Raw genomic sequence first — 18,780 nt, forward strand, 5'->3', positions numbered from 1 at the left:
TGGATTTGGCAGCCTTTATGGCTTCAGTAAATGACCAACTGACTGAGCAAAACAGGGGTGGGGAAAATCGAGTCCCGATATTGGTTGGGCTCCAGTTTCCACCGGCTGCAGCCAGTGTGACCAGTGGCAAGGGATGATAGGAGCTATAGTCTAGGGTTGCCATATTCCAAACAGTGAAAATCCGGACAGAAAGAATGACATTGCCAACATAGGCTGCCATGTGTACAGATTTTACTGGACATTTTGCAGATTTTCTGCCCAGACGCCACTGCCGACTGCAACATTCCAGATATGTCGGGGAAATTTTTAGACGTATAGCCACCCCACTATAGTTGTGTGACATCTGGAGGGCCACAGGTTCCCCATTGCTGAGCTACAGTCTGGAGAGAAAATATTTTTATTTTACTTTTTTGAAGAGCCCAAGAGCTGTCTAAAAAGAGGGACCACTGCCTATGGTATGTTCCGCTCTCGCATCTGGCAAACAGGTTTGGCAGGGTATTCCGGTTGTCTCAAAATCCTGCAGAACCTTCCCAGAAGGGAAGACTAGGACTAAAAATATGGGTACACCTTGGGAAGTAAAACCTTCATAGCCATGGGCATAGCCAAAGGGGGGGCAGCTGTCCCCCCATCAATAAAAATCAACAAAAATACATAGCTAACTGAGGTTCTGCCCCCCCCAACAAAAGGCCTACCCTGCCTAACAAAACTCCTGGCTACGCCTATGTTCACAGCCCTGCAATTCCTTTTTAGAAATGCCACACACTTCTTCATCCTTAGAAAAGCACAATACAGTGCAGTGCAATATAGACAAGAAAGTGTATTGGTGTCTGCAGAAACAAATACAAATTAAAAACAAAACAAAAGCATATTATGTATCCGCTATCACACTGAACTTGTTTGCAAGATTTTGTGTTTCTTTGTGTCTCCACCCCCCTTATTGTACTTCCTTTCTGGAACCAGAGCCTTGCAGTGGCGTAGCGTGGGGGGTGCAGGGGGGGCCGGCTGCACCGGGCGCAACATCTGGGAGTTAGGGTTAGGGGGCACAAATCCACGGGTTAGGGGGCGCAAATCCACGGGTTAGGGGGCGCAAATTACTTGCCTTGCCCCGGGTGCTGACAACCCACGCTACACCACTGGAGCCTTGTACCTGGATTTGGTGGTTGATGAGGGAAGGTGAAATTCAGGAGGATGGGGTTTCTCTTGCCGTAGGATTTTTTCCCCTTTATGGTTATCTGTTTGCATACAAATATGTTGTCTAGGCATTCTGATACTTCCATATTGTGTATGGATGGTGCTGTTTTTGCTACATAGGAATTCACACTTGGGTAATGTGAATATATAAATACCATTTTGGTACCATCATCTGCTTTTGCTTTTCTCCTAGAGGCCAAGAGAGTGCTGGGATTGTGACAAGTGATGGCGAGTCAGCCCATTCATTCAAACTACACAAGGTAAACTGGGAAGCTTGTTTACTGTTTATACAGTTAAGAGAAGGTGTGGCTTTCACAAGTAGAAACTATAAAGTAGGGCAGCCAACTTTTTCAGTTCTAATTTGTCCCTGCCTTAAAAAGCTTCACCTTTTGTCCCTGCCTTAAAAAGCTTCCGATCAGCAAGCCCAAGAGGCTCAGTGGCACAGCGCCACCCGTGTCCCAGTATTGTGCTAGATGCACCTCTGTGGAAAGGGAGTTCCACAACTTAGGGGCTGCCATGGAAAATGTGTTTTCCTAGACTGCCACACCCTAAGCTTCTGAGGGTGGTGGAACAACTAAGAGGGTAACCTCCTATGATCTTAGCATCCCAGAGGTTCTGTAGGAAAGGGGGTGGTCTTTCAGACATTTGGGGCCTGAATCTTTTTAGGGCTTTAAACGAGAACATGAGCACCTCGAATTGGGCCAGGGAAAGAACCGGCAATCCATGCAGCTGTTTTCAAACAGGGCTTATACAAAATGTGAAGGGAAACTCAGCCAGCAATCCGGCTGCTGCATTTTGTGCCAGTTTTAAGCGTTTGAGTCGTCTTCAATCTGGAAGTTTGGGGACAGGAACTTGTTTGTGTTTGCGTGCACATGTAGATTAATTTTAGCTTGCTAAAATATTCTGGGCAGTATTGAAAACTGTTTTTAAGAGCATGTAATCATTTCCCACCTTTTCAAGCTGCACTGGCTCCCGGTGGAGTACAGGGTCAGATTTAAGGTGCTGCTTTTGACCTTTAAAGCCCTTCACGGCCTAGGACCCTCGTACCTCCGGGACCGCCTCTCCTGGTATGCCCCACGGAGAGCCTCAAGGTCCATAAATAACAACACCCTAGTGGTCCCGGGCCTTAAGGAAGTTAGATTGGCTTCGACCAGAGCCAGGGCCTTTTCAACTCTGGCTCTGGCCTGGTGGAACGCTCTGCCTCATGAGACCAGGGCCCTGCAGGATCTGATTTCTTTCCGCAGGGCCTGTAAGACAGAGTTGTTCCGCCTGGCCTTTGGCTTGGAGCCAGTTTGATTCCCTCCCTCCCCCCCCCTCTCTCTTTTTTCCCCTTCTTTTCCTTCTCCTCCTGCGATGAGGCTACATTTTAATATTTTAATGTTCCATTATTTTAATTGTTGTGTTTTATTTTTGTTTTTAAGTTTGTAATCATTCATCTTGTTTTTATTATTGCTTGTAAGCTGCTCTGAGCCCGGCCTTGGCTGGGGAGGGCGGGGTATAAATAAAAAATTATTATTATTATTATTATTATTATTATTATTATTATTATTATTATTGTTTTACAGGGGATGGGTCTGGTTAATCATGTGTTCAGCGAAGACAGTCTGAAGAAGCTGTACATTTCAAATCTTGGAATTGGCCACACAAGATACTCTACCTCCGGAGTCTCTGTCTTGGATAACTGTCAACCATTTGTTGTGGAAACTCTGCATGGGAAGATTGCTGTAGCTCACAACGGGGAGCTGACAAATGCTGCACGACTGAGAAGAAAGGTACAAATTTCCTAACTTGTAGTTCTTGTGGTCTACAGCTCTCAAGGCCATTGGTTTAAAAAGATGGGCAGAGCCGGCCCACACATGAGGCAAGGTGAGGTCACTGCCTCAGTGGGCAGGATCCACAGGGCAGCAGATTCCGATGTAGATCTTTATCCCCCCCCCCCTTGTTCCTGATATAGATCTTCACTCACCCCTTCATCCCTAGCTGGGATGGGGGGGGGCACCAAAAGGTCTTGGGCAGCCCTGAAGATGGGACATGTAGTCCCACAACATCTGGAGGGCACCAGGTTGGAGGAGGCTGGCCCAGGATTCAGGATTCTAAGCATGAAGAAGCAGAACATAATAGTAAATTTGCATTTGTAAGTGGCACATAACCAGGTCTTTGTTATATTTGACAGTAGGAAAATAGTCAAAATCATTAGTATGATAAGCATAAATGTGAACAACTGTTTTCGTGATATTGAGATCATCCACAGATCCCAGGGCAAGTGCCACAAAGCCACATTGCTAATTTTGAACACCCATCCTTCCCCTTCTGCAATGTACCAGATCCTTAGTTGTCTTTTATTTGCACCTCAGTTTTCTTATCCTCTTGTAGTTCATCCACTACCATATGCACAATTTGTGGTATATAAGCATAATAGTTTACAGCAGTGTTTTGAGAGGTACTCCCCCCCCTTCCAAGACTTGCTCGTGATTATGAAGGAATAATAATAATATTAATAATTTTTATTTATACCCCGCCCTCCCCAGCCAAGGCCGGGCTCAGAGCAGCTTACAAGCAATAATAAAAACAAACTGAATGATTACAACTTAAAAACAAAATTAAAATACAGCATTAAAATGTTGAAACATTAAAATATTAAAATGTAGCCTCATCGCAGGAGGAGAAGGAAAAGAAAAAAGAAAGAGAGGGAGGGAATCAAATTGGCTCCAAACCAAAGGCCAGGTGGAACAACTCTGTCTTACAGGCCCTGCGGAAAGAAATCAGATCCTGCAGGGCCCTGGTCTCATGAGGCAGAGCGTTCCACCAGACCGGAGCCAGAGTTGAACAGGCCCTGGCTCTGGTTGAAGCCAATCTAACTTCCTTAGGGCCCGGGACCACTAGCGTGTTGCTATTTACGGACCTTGAGGCTCTCCGTGGGGTATACCAGGAGAGGTGGTCCTGTAGGTACGAGGGTCCTAGGCCGTGAAGGGCTTTAAAGGTCAAAAGCAGCACCTTAAATCTGACCCTATACTCTACCGGGAGCCAGTGCAGCTTGAAAAGCACTGGGTGAATATGCTCCCATGACCCAAAAACTGGCTTATTTTTCACTACTCAATACGGAATGAAACGGTTTTGATTTTATACCATTTTATATTCCAAGGGTTCTTCACAGCATTCACAGTTTAAATCCTGGAAATACGAAGAGGAAGCTGGAATACCAAAGTGACATGCAAAAATAAATGTACACCTACCGCCCATCATCTCTTTCTCTTATCTATATTATATCCCAAATTTAGTTAAAGTACCCATCTCACTGAAGAGCTGATCCCTACACTTAATTTAGTAGCTCAGTCTTCCTTCCCTTGCCAAAGGTGCAAACAGCTCCTTCCGCCATGATTCCTCCTCTGAATGTATAGGATTGCTCTATTAGGCTTGAACATTTAAGTAATGACAACTTCCTGCAAAAAAATCGTAGTGCTCAGAAGAATCCTGTTGTCAGATGTGTGGTTCTCCCTCTCTGACATTTTCTTTCCCAGAACTACTATTCCTAGTATTACCTCAGAAGAAGGAATAACAGTTTAACCAGTTCAAATGTGTGGTGTAGATGTCTCTTTTGTGGCCTTCCCCTTTGGATACCACTTCTTTTGATTTTAGAGAGCAGAAATTGGCCTGCATCACTTCTGTTTTCTAGACCATTGGTATAGTTATGCACGTACTCATGTGTGTTTCTTCTACAGATGAGAGTTGCATATACTTGATTAATGCTGCATTTTGTCCTTTGTTTAATAGCTAATGCGCCATGGAGTGGGACTGTCTACCAGTTCTGACAGTGAATTGATCACTCAGCTGCTGGCATTCACACCCCCTTTGGAGAATGACGACACCCCAGATTGGGTAGCAAGGTAAAGCGATTGGTTTGAAGGGAAGTAAGTGAAATAAGCAGCACTAAGCCGAAGGAGTACAGTGGTATCACTGGTTACGAACTTCATTCGTTCCGGAGGTCCATTCTTAACCTGAAACGGTTCTTAACCTGAGGTACCACTTTAGCTAATGGGGCCTCCTGCTGCCGCCGCACTGCCAGCGTGTGATTTCTGTTCTTATCCTGGGGCAAAGTTCTTAACCAGAGGTACTACTTCCGGGTTAGCGGAGTCTGTAACCCAAAGTGTTTCTCTTGAAATAATTATTTATACTTTTAAAGTTTATACATTTCACTAATTTTACAATCATTTTGACATTTCGAAGCTTTTCTTCCTTCCCCTTTTTCTTTTAATTTATTTTTAATATATTCTCCGTATCCAAATTAACTTAATTTGCTCATTTATTCATCTCCTTTTAAATATATACTCTTATGAAGCTGCAGGTTATTACAATAATCCTGCCAATGTTCTTATCTGTTTACAATTTATCTGTAAATATTCAATAAACCATTTCCATTCTTTTATTTAAAAAAACAACAACAACAAAAAGTGCTTGTAACCCGAGGTGTTTGTAACCCGAGGTACCACTGTATATTAAAAGAGCTCTCGTGTTCCAGGATAAAAAATCTGATGAATGAAACACCCACTTCATACTCACTTCTGATGATGCATAAAGATATTATCTATGCTGTCCGTGATCCCTATGGGAACCGTCCACTCTGTATTGGCCGCCTTGTTCCAGTAGGTGATATTAGTGGAAAAGGTAAGACTTCATATTGTGTTTTAATTTGTTGGGAGCCACCCAGAGTGGCTGGGGTAATTGTTGGGGTGGTGATGGTGGTTGTTTAAATCTCTAAGCTTCACTGAGTTCCTGTTAGGGGGAAAGGTGGGGGTATAAATAAATATATCACTATCATCATATTTGATATGTTATATGTAAGCTATGCTTTGAGTTAACTGCATCACTGTTCATTCTGAAACACTTACCACTTGTACTCTTTATGCTTTTAATGTTCAACTACATAGATAAACATTGGATTTAGTGGAAGAACAGTAATCCTACATGAAAAGAGGAAACACAAAGTGGAAAAAATACATAACTCAGGAGAAAATAGGGTTCTAGTTACAATTAATGCAGTCTTAAGTAATAGTGATAAAAGCCTAATACAAGTTGCTATTATATCAAATTACTAGGGTTGCCATATTTCAAAAAGTAAATGGTAGAATTAAGGAAATAATTTTATGTCTTCTGCTTAAGTTTCTGGCTCAGTTCGCTTGTGATTGCATCATGAATTTTTATATAGTATACACCTGAAATAAAATACTAAATTCCGGGTAATAATGTTATTCATCCATAACACCTGAGATATTAGGAACATATAGGCAACCAATAAATACAACAAGAATGTGTGTCTAGTTTCATAGGTACATCTTCAGAAACACTGTAAAGATTAATTCTTAGCAGCTCAGTCTAGACTGAATTTTTGGGACATCTTTTGGTAGTTAGATCAGCCATTAACTTGTGTTATTATGTTGGAGCAATGTCACACTTTACATAGCAGTTGTGTTTGCTGCGGTTACATCCTGTGTTGCATCTTGCAGTAACCATGAAAAATGTGAAGGAAATATTAATTCCTAAACAGACAGTTGACATGTGCTGATTAGCTATGGTTGTGTCATGCTTTCACAGACAGGCCCACTGCCTATTTATGGCTGCATTTCTGCCCTTCACAATATATATATGTGCTGTAGCAAACACCAGTACAGTTTACAACAAACAGAATTACTGTTGAATGCATGACTTGAGTTTCACGGTCATATCACTCGTGGTTGGCCATCAGTCAGATAAGATGTTTTACAAGCAATGTCACCACTGGAGTAATACTTTCAGATGCTACATTGATAAATTATCCACAGTATTCTATTTGACAGTTGTCATTTGAGAAAGGTAATGAGCATTTGCAACAGATTTTTAAAGACCTAGTAACAGAGTTAAGTTGGTACACTGTTCTACTGTTGTTACTTTATTCTGCAACTCTGTATTACTTTTTCTTTGACAAAAAAAATCAATTAGAACTTTTTTTTAAATGCTGTTATTACTGTTTTAAACTCTGTTACAGGGAAAACCAATGCTGAAACTGAAGGATGGGTAGTTTCTTCAGAATCGTGTAGCTTTTTATCTATCGGAGCAGAGTAAGTTCGTTTGTTACGTATAGCTCAGTTGGTAGAGCATGAGACTCTTAATCTCAGAGTCGGGGGTTGGACTAGATGACCCTCATGGTCCCTTCCAACTCTACAGTTCTGTGATTCTGCGTTTCCTTACACATGGAGTCAAACCAGATTATTTCTGCTATTTTGTACTATAGCAACTTGAAGAAAATATATTGTTGGTCTGAAACTTCCATTGAAGTCAATGACCCATTGCTTTGAAGGGAGCTGAATTGTACACCATCCATAATTAGAAGACAGAACACTGACAAGTGATCTTTGACAACCAACTATTAGCCAGTTAATTATTTACTTTTCGTTTTCATGCTTTTGTATAAGTAAGTTGCATTAAAGAAAGCAGTCATCATATTTTTGTGTTCAGAGAGCCATGGAATCCCTCTCTCTCTTGCTCCCCAGACTTCTAAGGATAGCAACAAAATGTGTCTTTAGAATTTGGGGAGAGAAAATGACAAAAAAATCTTTTGTTAATGACGTGCAGAATAATGACCAGCAGTTTGTGAGAAAAGGTAAAGGCCATTTAGATTTTGCTAGGTATCTTTTCCATTTGGGGAGAAACTGCGCATTACAGGAAACATGGGATTGCTGGCAAACACTGCATTCCTGACTTGAATTCTTCCCTTGATCCTTTATAATAAGTAACAACACTTCCAAAATGACTTCTCAAGTTGCATGTTTCTCTGCCTCTACTAACCTGCAGGTGGAATGCATGCAGAAAAATGCACGGCACCATGACATAACACACAATAAGTGACACATTACAACAGTGGGAATAGGAAAAAGGGGGAAACCAATATTTCACAAAAGAAGCCTGTGGATACCTGGAATTTCCCTGTTAAGGCACCTGTTTGTTGCCAGATTTTAGAAAATGGCAGACATGTTTAATTCCATTATGAACTATTAGTCTAATAGGAACTGACAATATACTTGACAAGTCTGCCATCAGGCAAGCATGAAGGTGGCAGCTATAAATAGATTATCAAAGAAGATAAAAACTGATTTAATAATGCCACTATTTTCCAAAGACATTTTGACACCTTCAGTCAGTTCACATATGACACTAAACATAAGTCGTGTTGCATAACTGAGCCTTGCTGTCGCCAGCTCCCTCCTTCTCTCTCATGTCAGCTGAATTTAGTTATTTCCTGGTTTTTAACAAGCTTTACAACCAGACACCCAACTGTGGGTTGCATTTATCTTCCAAATCAGTTTCACATTGTGATCTGCAAACCTGGTTGGACGGCAGCAAGAAAACCCTCATAGGTTAGTGGTTGGCTGCAGCACAAAGTAAGGGAGAGGAGGGATCACACTGTGTGCATTCAAACAACATCAAACAATGGTTTGGCACTGCATGTGACCCAAACCAATGCCTTTCAGTTTGCTCGTGTATTAGTCAACTTTTAATATTCAACTTTTGCTTGGTTAACAAAACTATTTTGTGAAACTCAGGAATTTTTTTTACTCTGTGAGATCAACATTTGGAGTATTATGATGGTTTATTTCTCTAAATCACAGTAAATGTTAGTTATAGTTACATATCTCTACAATCTGGGGTAATTAAAATTTAAAAAATTCACCAACAAAGCTGACTTTGGTGTTCTGTATACATTTTTCAGATTGATCACATTTGTTCTAGTTTTCCTAGTCAATATCTCCTAGATAAGGAGATACTGAAGGATACTAAAGGCCTGCCTCTAACCTCTAGAAATCTCATTAAGTGTAATCTTATGCACATATACTCCAGAGTAAGCCCAATTAAGCTCAAATGGACAGTGTCAGTCATTTTCCTGCAACTGAGATTTCAGGTAGTACTGCTTGAAAACATTATCTTCACAGCTACAAAAGGACTGAAAACTGAATTTTTCAAATGAGATTTCCCAAAATCTTAGTTCTAGATCACATTCTGAACTTATTTAATATGTCTGCGAAATTGTTGAACGCACAATATTATTGTGATTTTGTTAGCCTCCAAGGAATGCACATGCCTCCAGGCTTTTCCAACCCAAAGGCACAGTGTCTATAATAACTAATGCTCTTACAATTGCAATGTTTTTAAAGATCAGTTTTATGAAGATTTACAATATCTAACTTTATTTTCCAGATATTACCGTGAGGTAATGCCTGGAGAGATTGTGAAGATATCCAGATATGATGTCCAGACATTGGATGTTGTGCCAAGACCTGCAGGAGATCCATCAGCATTCTGCATTTTTGAATATGTGTATTTTGCAAGGCCTGACAGCATCTTTGAAGGCAAGCTATGAAATTTGGTTTATCAGTCGTTCTTTTAGATTGATAAAAATTATACCCACGTATTTGAATCAAGATCCACAAAAGCTTTGGACAATTTTTTTCAGCAATTGAGGGTACATTAGCAAAGTCTCACAAGATCGATTTTATGGCTATGTCTAATTGTATTGTGAAATCCAGTAAGGTCTTCAGCATCTATAGGGAGCAGAGTAGGGTTACTTGGAGAGCTGAGAGCTTTCCTTACAGATTCTATACAGGGACAGCAAAATAATCTTCATGATTTTCTGCTAGCTCAACTTGTAATAACACAGGTTTTTTTCAGTGTAGTACCAGAAGCTGTACTGTGGTACTTTGTGGGTGGGTAGCCTGGTTGCTCATTTGCACGATACATTTTTTAAAAAGATAAAACAGAGGAGACTATTTGGTTAGATTGCAGAGCATCATAATGAGTGCAGTGTATTACCCTTTACAATATCTATGGTCACACACATCTTCCTACTTTTTATTTGAATGTTGCTTTATTTGTATTATTTAAAAAATCATTTCAGTAAAAGTCCTTGTTAACAGAGCAAATGCTGAAGAGATTGGGTAACAGCAGTGAGCCAGCAGTAAATCAAGGTGGGCCTTGGGTAAAGGTAAAGGGACCCCTGACCATTAGGTCCAGTTGTGACTGACTCTGGGGTTGTAGCACTCATCTCGCATTACTGCCCGAGGGAGCCGGCGTGCAGTTTCCGGGTCATGTGGCCAGCATGACTAAGCTGCTTCTGGCGAACCAGAGCAGCACACGGAAACGCCGTTTACCTTCCCGCCGGAGCAGTACCTATTTATCTACTTGCACTTTGAGGTGCTTTCGAACTGCAAGGTTGGCAAGAGCAGGGACCGAGCAACAGGAGCTCACTCCGTCGCAGGGATTTGAGCCGCCGACCTTCTGATCGGCAAGTCCTAGGCTCTGTGGTTTAACCCACAGCACCACCTGCGTCCCTAAGTCAGAGTTAACTATTAGCAAAAACAGGATCTGTGCAGGAGTGTCAGGCCTATTGAGCACAGCAACGGGTCTGGCCTCCATGAAGCAGTTGTTGAGACAGAAAGTCGCTGCCTCCCCACAGCTGCCAAAGTCTCAAAGGTTTTTCCCAAGCAATCTGAGACTGCGCCTGCATTAAGCTAGCTTCTCCTCTGCCCTCTTTGTGCCTCTCCTGGTTCTGGGAGACCGGGGGGAGGGGAGCCTGTCACAGCAGGAGGGGGAGACACCCATGCCTCTTCACTAGCCAGACTCATCTCTGTCTTTTGGCCTCCCTCCTCTTCTGCCTCAGATTCTGTCTCTGATTCTGGTTTTCCCTCTGCCACAGACTCCCCCTCCGCCAAGCCCTGTTACTTCTCCAGCTTCTGATACTTCCTCCCAGTCTTCTCCCTCTGATCACTCATTATCACCCCACTACCCCTTCCTGGGCTCTGAGCCTTCTTCCCTGCTGGCTCCTCCTATCATTCCTCTCCATCCAACCAGTCCATGACACTGGGTTTAAACCTTTATTCTTGCCTTGGATTTTTAAAGGCAGCAGGAAAAAAATCAGTTGAAGATGCTGGAATCAAAACTGTACAGAACTAATTCAATTTTTTCTCATTCTCCACAGGTCAAATGGTCTATTCTGTACGGAGGAGATGCGGCCAACAGCTTGCGATTGAAGCCCCGGTGGAAGCTGATTTGGTTAGCACAGTCCCAGAATCTGCCACACCAGCAGCCCTTGGATATGCTCAAAAGGTAATGTGCCTGATTCTTCTCTTTAATCTGAAATCTCATATTTTTGTTGTAGGAATACGTGTTTTTTTTATTAAAAATTCTTCTCTTTAATCTGAAATCTCATATTTTTGTTGTAGGAATACGTGTTTTTTTTATTAAAAAATTTAATTGACATAATACCAACTTGTACACCAAACATTTTAACGCAGATGTTTATCTTGTAGCACTAAAAGTTTAAATCTTGCCTTCCTGAGTGCAGTTCAAGCTAGCTTACAAGAAAAAGATAAATACATCAAACTAATGAATTATTTTTAAAAACAACAACACAGCATTAACATAGACTATAAATACACATGCAAATAAAATTCAACAGTCAGAGAAAAATATTACCGCACCCCCTCACCGCCAACCCTGTGTGAATTACTAGCTTTTTACCATTTTCCAAAGAAATTCCCCAGACACCAGTGAAGTTCACGTTTTCTCCAAGAGATTGCATAAGTTTCTTTGGCTGTTGTAGCTGAACTGTTTCCACTTAGTCAACTCTTTTGTGTGTAGAAAAGAAAAGGAATGTTGATGGAGAATTGATCTTAGCCACTTCACTTTCTATGGTACTTTGACTTTTACATTCTCTCTTTTTTTCTAGTGTGGACTACCATACATTGAAGTACTATGCAAAAACAGATATGTAGGAAGAACTTTTATTCAGCCAAACATGAGGCTAAGGCAGCTCGGAGTGGCCAAAAAATTTGGAGTCCTGTCAGACAACTTCAGAGGGAAGCGTGTTGTCCTTATTGACGATTCTATTGTTCGAGGCAACACCATTTCACCCATAATTAAACTACTGAGGGAATCCGGTGCTAAAGAGGTAAGAAAGTATTGCTGTCGGTTTTTGAGGAAGGCCTGACTGAGGGACAAGACTGGTGCAGTTTCAGCTTTATAATAGTCTCTCAAGTGTCTTGATTGAGGTGCAGGTAGTACTCTGCTCTTCTCCTAAGAGCAAAGCCAAATTTATTGACTCTGTTGCTAACCAATCAGACCTCACTCCTCCTTGTAGTGACTTTGAATTTTGCTGGTGCTGCCTGTTGGAATTGTGGGTGGTGAAGTGGGTATTGTTTTTGTTGGTTGTTAAGATATGCATTTTGTGTTTTTATATTGTTAATCACCATGTGATCTTCGGATGAAGGGCAGTATAGAAATTACATAAATAATGGTAATAATACGAATGAATGGCATAATTGAAACAGTGTCAATATCATAATAGCATTCCACCCCTTCCTCCCTAGGTGCACGTTCGTGTAGCTTCGCCTCCAATAAGATTTCCTTGTTACATGGGAATAAACATTCCAACAAAAGAAGAACTCATTGCCAATAAGCCCGAATTTCATGACCTAGCCAACTACATAGGTAAAACATTATATTTTCTATCATTGTCAACAGCTTGGGTGGTGACTACCCTCTGGCAGAAGCGAATCTACCTGTGAAACAGGGAGAGAGACAATTGTCAGCTATGCCTCACCCTTTTTAAAGCAGATTTAGGGAGGGTATAGGGTGCTTCAGTAAGATCACCAAAAATTGCCTCCTTTCCTATTCTGCTGACAGATTTCCATCCGCTAGAGGACCTCACTATTGGGTACCACCTTCTTCATCTTTAGGGTATGTACAATGGTGCAGCATTTTTTAAAAAATATTTTTTGTCTTTTTTCTCCTCCTAGGAGCTGACAGTGTTGTTTATCTTTCGGTAGAAGGATTGGTATCATCTGTGCAAGAAAGCATCAAGGCGAAACAAGATAATGAAAACAACCTTAAATCCAACAAGTTTCGGGCGGGGAAAATTGGCCATTGCATAGCATGCCTTGTTGGAAAATACCCTGTAGAGCTAGAATGGTGAATTTCCAGAATACAGTTACCACTGAATTAAAGTTGGAACTGACAAGATGTATCACACCCAAACGTGTGCCGTAAATTGCTACGAAGGAAGTTATCAAACCACTCATTTTAGTTAAATCTTTATTTGGGATAGTGAGGACTGTTCAAGAACTTGAAATAAAATGCAAAAATTATGCAGTATGATAAACATTAGAGCTGTAACTTGGGGTGGCAAAGTTTCTTGATTCCTTAGCTGGCCTAATCCTGCCAAGAAACTTGATCTCTTCTCAGGCTTTTATTCACAGCCTTGGTTTATTACAAATGACATTCTAAAAGAAACTGCGAGCCATTAAGTCATTTCAATTTTTTGAACAGGATTCAACCAGGGCGGGCGGGCGGGGGGGGGGGATGTGAAATTTGGTTTTATATACAGTGGTACCTCTGGGTTGTGAACGGGATCCGTTCCGGAGGCCCGTTCGCAACATGAGCGTGTCTGCGCATGCGGCGAAACCCGGAAGTAACCCTTTCTGGGTCGCACCCTGAAAACATGCAACCTGAAACAAATGTAACATGAGGTATGACTGTACATGACAAATTCTGAATTCATAGAATTCTGAATTCCATGCTTCCCTAGAAATTTTTATCTAGCTGTCTGAGTTCTGTTTAAGAATGAAGTAAGTGCCTGTATTTTTGCTTATGTAACTAAATTCATGTGTAATAACTTGCTTCCAAAGAGACTGAGTATTATTTTTATACAATATGTTGCTGAGACTGGGAGACTCAGGGAAGTACTAAGCCAAAATTCTCTAATACCTTGAGCCTTAACGAATTCAAACCTGAATATATATATATACTGTCTTATTGTGATTTCATTGTGTGTCAAAGGGATTTGACAGGGGAAATTAGGCTGATAACCATCCTGAGTGCTATGATTTATTTTGCTAATTTTCCTCACTATGTTTTCGTTGTGAATACTTAACTGTAATCTGAGTGAATGTTTTTACTGAATGTAAGCCTTCAAAGAAGACTCAAAACATTGAAAAATTATCATGTGGAATTATTTTGGTAGAGTATTTTAATGTATGGTAGTGTTATATATATATAACTCTTTAATGTATATATATTACTGCTTTGTTCAGTGGGGTGTTTTTTTTTTAATGTTGTGCTTTTGTGAATGAAATCTAAATAATTCTTTGGTGGTTGTAAAATGGTGACCTAGATATCTGAGTTGAATTAGAATTGCAGCTAATTCTAACCCAATTCAAAAATCACTGCTCATGCATTGAATTGACACATGCGCAGACCTGCTCCTGGTGTCACCTAGCCCATGGCTCCTCAGAGTGAACATGCATGTCTGTTTGGAAATCTTCATATAGCATGAAGCCTTTGTACATTCACACAGAAGTCTGTGCATGCAGCATTGCCTTAACACATGAAGCCTTGACTTTTCAAGACGCTTAAGAATTGCCATGAATGCAGAGCTTTGAGCTTAGCATACTGTTGCAATGTGGCCTGTGCTGTTCCAAAAAGTGACCTCTCCCCCCCTTTTTTTTGAGAGCAGTCTCAACGTCCTGCAGGGACATGGTTTATTCAAATAGAACAGCCTTCCTAACCAGTTGCTCAGCAGAACGAATAGTTCGAAAAGGCTGCCAGGAGGCACATTAGAAGAAAGCTTATATACACAGCACACAAAGACTCATAAAATGCCACAACACTCTTCCACTTGAATCAAGAAAGGTCACAGGTCATGGGACGCCTGGCTTAATGCGGATATCAACTCCTCTGAAATTACCTTGGGGTGTCCCAGAGTGCCCAGGTCATTTGGGTCTCATATGTCTCACTTTGACACCATGCCCATGGCAACCAGGACTTCCATGGGACTGCTGAAAGCGACTTCTTTTTACCATTCTCCCATCGAGTAATGAGTAAAGAAACTGCATTCAAAAACTGGCAAAGAGGGAAGCTTTTTCACATCTGGAAGGGCAGGCAACCCAGTAACCTTTCTTCAGCACTTTGCTTTTCCTGGTTGCCTGCCCTTCCTGATGTGAAAACGCCCCGAGGCTTACCTTATGGCAAAAACCCTACACCTCACCTTTCAGAATTACAAAAATTAGCTCCCCTCTTTGCCAGTTTTTGAATGCAGTTTTTGAATTACTCGATGGGAGAACGGTAAAAAGAGCTCACTTTTTTACACTGCACCACCAGATTTGACCCTCTTTACTTTCCCTGTCAACTTCCTTTTTTAAATCAGTGCCTGCATTTCTGAGAAGTTTCCTCTTTTGAAGACAAATGTGGCTGTACCAGACCTGCTGGGCAAATGTCCACTTATATATATGTTGAATTTGACAGCACTGTGGCCACTGACTCCTGTAACGACACATCTCACACCAGGTCCAGGGCTCCACTTACGATGCAACCAAGGGTTGCTTCCCCTCTGGTCAGTTTCAAGACAACTTGGTTCTAGGGCTAAGTCACTTAGGGTGTTTAATATTACTTTCTCATGACAGCAATCTGTATTTATTTCTCTAGAACAAACACACAAACATGTTAATAGAGAACCAATGGGCAACAGCATATTTTACGAATATTGTTCCAAACAAATGGAGCGAAGATATAAAGGATTGAAGTACCTATGTTAGGAAGATGACTTTATACCAGGTGGCTTTATTTGTCCATCTTGTAGAATCCAAGCATATCAGCCAAGAGACTTTTCACACTACCTCCTACTGAGTCCTTTTTTAAAAGGGAAAATGCCAGGGATTAAGTCAAGCACCTTTCTTCCTGCAGAAACACGTGTTCTATCACAGAAGTATGCCGCCTTCTTTGTAAGGTTATATCTCTACTGTATTAAAGGGCTATTCTTAAAGGTTAAGGGTCTTGCTTGCTCACTTATTGCCCTTGAGAAAATAAAGGCTAGTTGTTCCCATTTTACAGATGAGAAGTTGAGGTTTACTCAAGGCTGCCATGATTTTCCCTAATAAACCTACAGCCGGGCTGCGATTTACCGTATTTTTCACTTTATAAGACGCACCAGACCATAAGACACACCTAGTTTTTGGAGGAGGAAAACAAGAAAAAAAATACTCTGAATCTCAGAAGCCAGAACAGCAAGAGGGATTGCTGCGCAGCAAAAGCAGCGATTCCTCTTCCTGTTCTGGCTTCTGGGATAGCTGCGCAGCCTGCATTCGCTCCATAAGACACACACACATTTCCCCTTACTTTTTAGGAGGGAAAAAGTGAGTCTTATAGAGCAAAAAATACGGTAAATGTTAACAGTACTCCTGAAGTTATGACATATTAGCTTTAAACCTAAATAATCCCTGATAGTTTCAGGGATCGTCTCTTCCGCTTCCCTGCCTTTGCCAGATTTCTTCTGTTTGGTTGAAAAGTATTTCAAATTGTATCATTTCTGTGTTGTAACAAGGAAAAATAGTAACTTGTGGAACATTAACACATACTTCCCTCACCATTGTTTCATCATGTCCAGAAAATTACACACCTCCAAATTTTATGTCTGACAAATATTCTTGTTGGACGTAGAATTCACTTTGAGGCTTAACTGAGCAGACATGTATGGGATTGCACTTCACAAGAAACATAACTACACTCCTAAATATGCCTACTGAGAAATAAGGTCCACTGAATTCCATGGGGTTTACTCCCTGACCCTGTTAAGTTTATAGGATCGCAGTCTATACTGGTTAATCTTAAAGGCACTATAGAAGACTGTTAACAAGAGACCTATTAAGCTTCTAGCCCATGTGGAAAACACCACCACCGCTTCACTTCTATATCTTTTCAAGAATGTGGAGTAAGGTGGAAATATATTAAGCGGAGTAGGAAATGGGGAAACAAGGATTCAAATCCCCACTCAAGTCACAAAGCTCCCTGGGTGACCTTGAGCTAATCACTACCTCAGAATTGTTGTGAGGCTCAAATGGGGAAGTGGACAACCATGAATGCCACCTTCTGGTCCTTGGAGGAAAGGTAGAATATGAATGACAACCAGCAGGACAAACGTTACATTGGAAGGCAGCAAGGCCAACTCTTCCGCCCAGAGCGGTTCGCACGCTCGCAAATAATTACTCCTGGCACCACTTATTTAATCGTTTATTTATTACACCGCTTGATTAAAAAAAAACCCAAAAGAACCCGAACTGGTGTACAAAAATATAAAGCAATAATACGTATGAGAAAAATTCACAGCCGTACTTTAGTACAATGTGCGATGTTGAAATGCTGCAACAGGTCAAAATTTCCTTTGTTATTTTGGATAGGCTTGTCTAAACAAAGATTTATTCATTTTTTTGCGGGCGCACGCTTGATCTCAATCAGACGTGCAATCAGCCTCGAAGACACGCGGGAACTCCGCATTCCGAAGCATCGGCCGGCGCACATGGCATCCGGGTATCCTAGGGCGGGGAGGGGGCGGGGAAACGGGCGGTGAGTGACGGCGTCTCGGTAAGATCAGTAGCAGCATCCGCCTTTGCAACCCACGCTCTTCCTCAGAACCGTATGGCGTCACTCCCTCCCAGCCGCCTGGAAGGTGCGTGCCTCTACCCAATCAAAATGCGGCCTTCCCCCTCAACCAATCGCGAGACGCCGCCGCTGCGGAAGAATTCCAGTTCCGGCCTCGAGGACAGAAACTGCCCCATCAGGAAAAAAATCGACCAATCGCGGCAGGGCCTGTTAAGTACGGGGCGGGGCAGAGTAGTCCCCTTTCGCGAGCTCAGTTCTTGTAGTTCGGCGACAGAGCGATTGCAAGGGCTTGCGGGGGCGGGAAAGAGGAAGGAGCAGGTGGGTGCGCGCGCAGTTGCCATAGGAACGAAAGAGCAAATCGAGGGCCGGCCAAACCGTGTTACAGGCCGCATAATAAACGGTTCCCCGACGGCTTAGCGTTCACTCTGCGGCTGCCATCTTGTATTAAGCCGGTGGTAGTGAAGGCGGCTCTATCGTTTCCTGAACGCTGCTGTTTCGCCGTAAGTAATAGGGAGAGGGAGCCTCCTGTAGGTCGAAGTTGCGCAGCTCCCCTCTCTCCCTTCTTGACAAGAGAGTGGATGTGCTTTATAATCATAGAATTGCGGAGTTGGAAGGGACCACGGGGGTAATCTAAACCAACCCTCTGCAACGCGGGACTCGAACCCATAACCCTTAGGAGTAAGAGTCTCATGCTACTACTGAGCTATCTCCCATGTTTTGTTTCTCTTTTTTAAACGACCAAACAAACTTGTGACTATTATTTGATGTACAGCTGCTGGTGGTTACATGTTTTCCTGTTCTTTTCGACAGCTGCAGTTTCTTAGAAAGACACTACAGTACAGTATTGTCAAACCTGTGAGATGGCCATGCCCACTGCTGCCGTGTACACACACCCCTTTGAAGAATTTATCACGAGGAAATGCATAGTTGGCCTGAAAAACTTTCCCTACCACTAACGTAATAGGACTGGGCCAGCTGTCTCCAAACAAGTATCCAGGTGAAAGCATTTTGCAGCAGGTGAAACCTCTGGCAGCCACACATGGAGCGTTGGGCCTTTTACCCACAGCACCTCCTTGACTGAATTAGTTGTTAATTTACATGGGTATCCCTTCCTTGGATTAAAAATGTGTCCCA

The 18,780-nt window shown here is 42.0% G+C and overlaps 2 protein-coding genes across 18 annotated transcripts in view; both read left to right on the forward strand.

The window, feature by feature from the left end:
• PPAT (phosphoribosyl pyrophosphate amidotransferase) overlaps positions 1-16,098 on the forward strand; it is a 47,832-nt gene extending 31,734 nt beyond the window's left edge. Inside the window, exons 2-11 of the mRNA XM_083755785.1 lie at positions 1,385-1,451; positions 2,757-2,963; positions 4,963-5,075; positions 5,708-5,853; positions 7,211-7,283; positions 9,418-9,569; positions 11,195-11,322; positions 11,945-12,166; positions 12,585-12,705; positions 13,014-16,098. Coding sequence (XP_083611911.1) covers positions 1,385-1,451; positions 2,757-2,963; positions 4,963-5,075; positions 5,708-5,853; positions 7,211-7,283; positions 9,418-9,569; positions 11,195-11,322; positions 11,945-12,166; positions 12,585-12,705; positions 13,014-13,189 — 1,405 coding nt within the window. The 3' untranslated portion in view covers positions 13,190-16,098. The remainder of the gene's footprint in view (positions 1-1,384; positions 1,452-2,756; positions 2,964-4,962; positions 5,076-5,707; positions 5,854-7,210; positions 7,284-9,417; positions 9,570-11,194; positions 11,323-11,944; positions 12,167-12,584; positions 12,706-13,013) is intronic.
• A 1,741-nt stretch (positions 16,099-17,839) lies between these two features.
• Positions 17,840-18,780, forward strand: part of AASDH (aminoadipate-semialdehyde dehydrogenase) — a 28,389-nt gene continuing 27,448 nt past the window's right edge. For 3 of the 17 annotated variants that reach the window (XM_083755450.1, XM_083755463.1, XM_083755454.1), the window contains exons 1-2: positions 17,840-18,324; positions 18,457-18,643. The gene's annotated coding sequence lies outside the window, so the exon portion shown is untranslated. Of the gene's footprint in view, positions 18,325-18,456; positions 18,664-18,780 lie in introns of all 17 variants that reach the window. The other 14 variants (XM_083755459.1, XM_083755452.1, XM_083755458.1 and 11 more) reach the window with 13 other exon arrangements.

Source organism: Podarcis gaigeae, assembly GCF_964106915.1.
Source record: "Podarcis gaigeae genome assembly, chromosome: 9".
NCBI classification, from domain to species: domain Eukaryota; kingdom Metazoa; phylum Chordata; class Lepidosauria; order Squamata; family Lacertidae; genus Podarcis; species Podarcis gaigeae.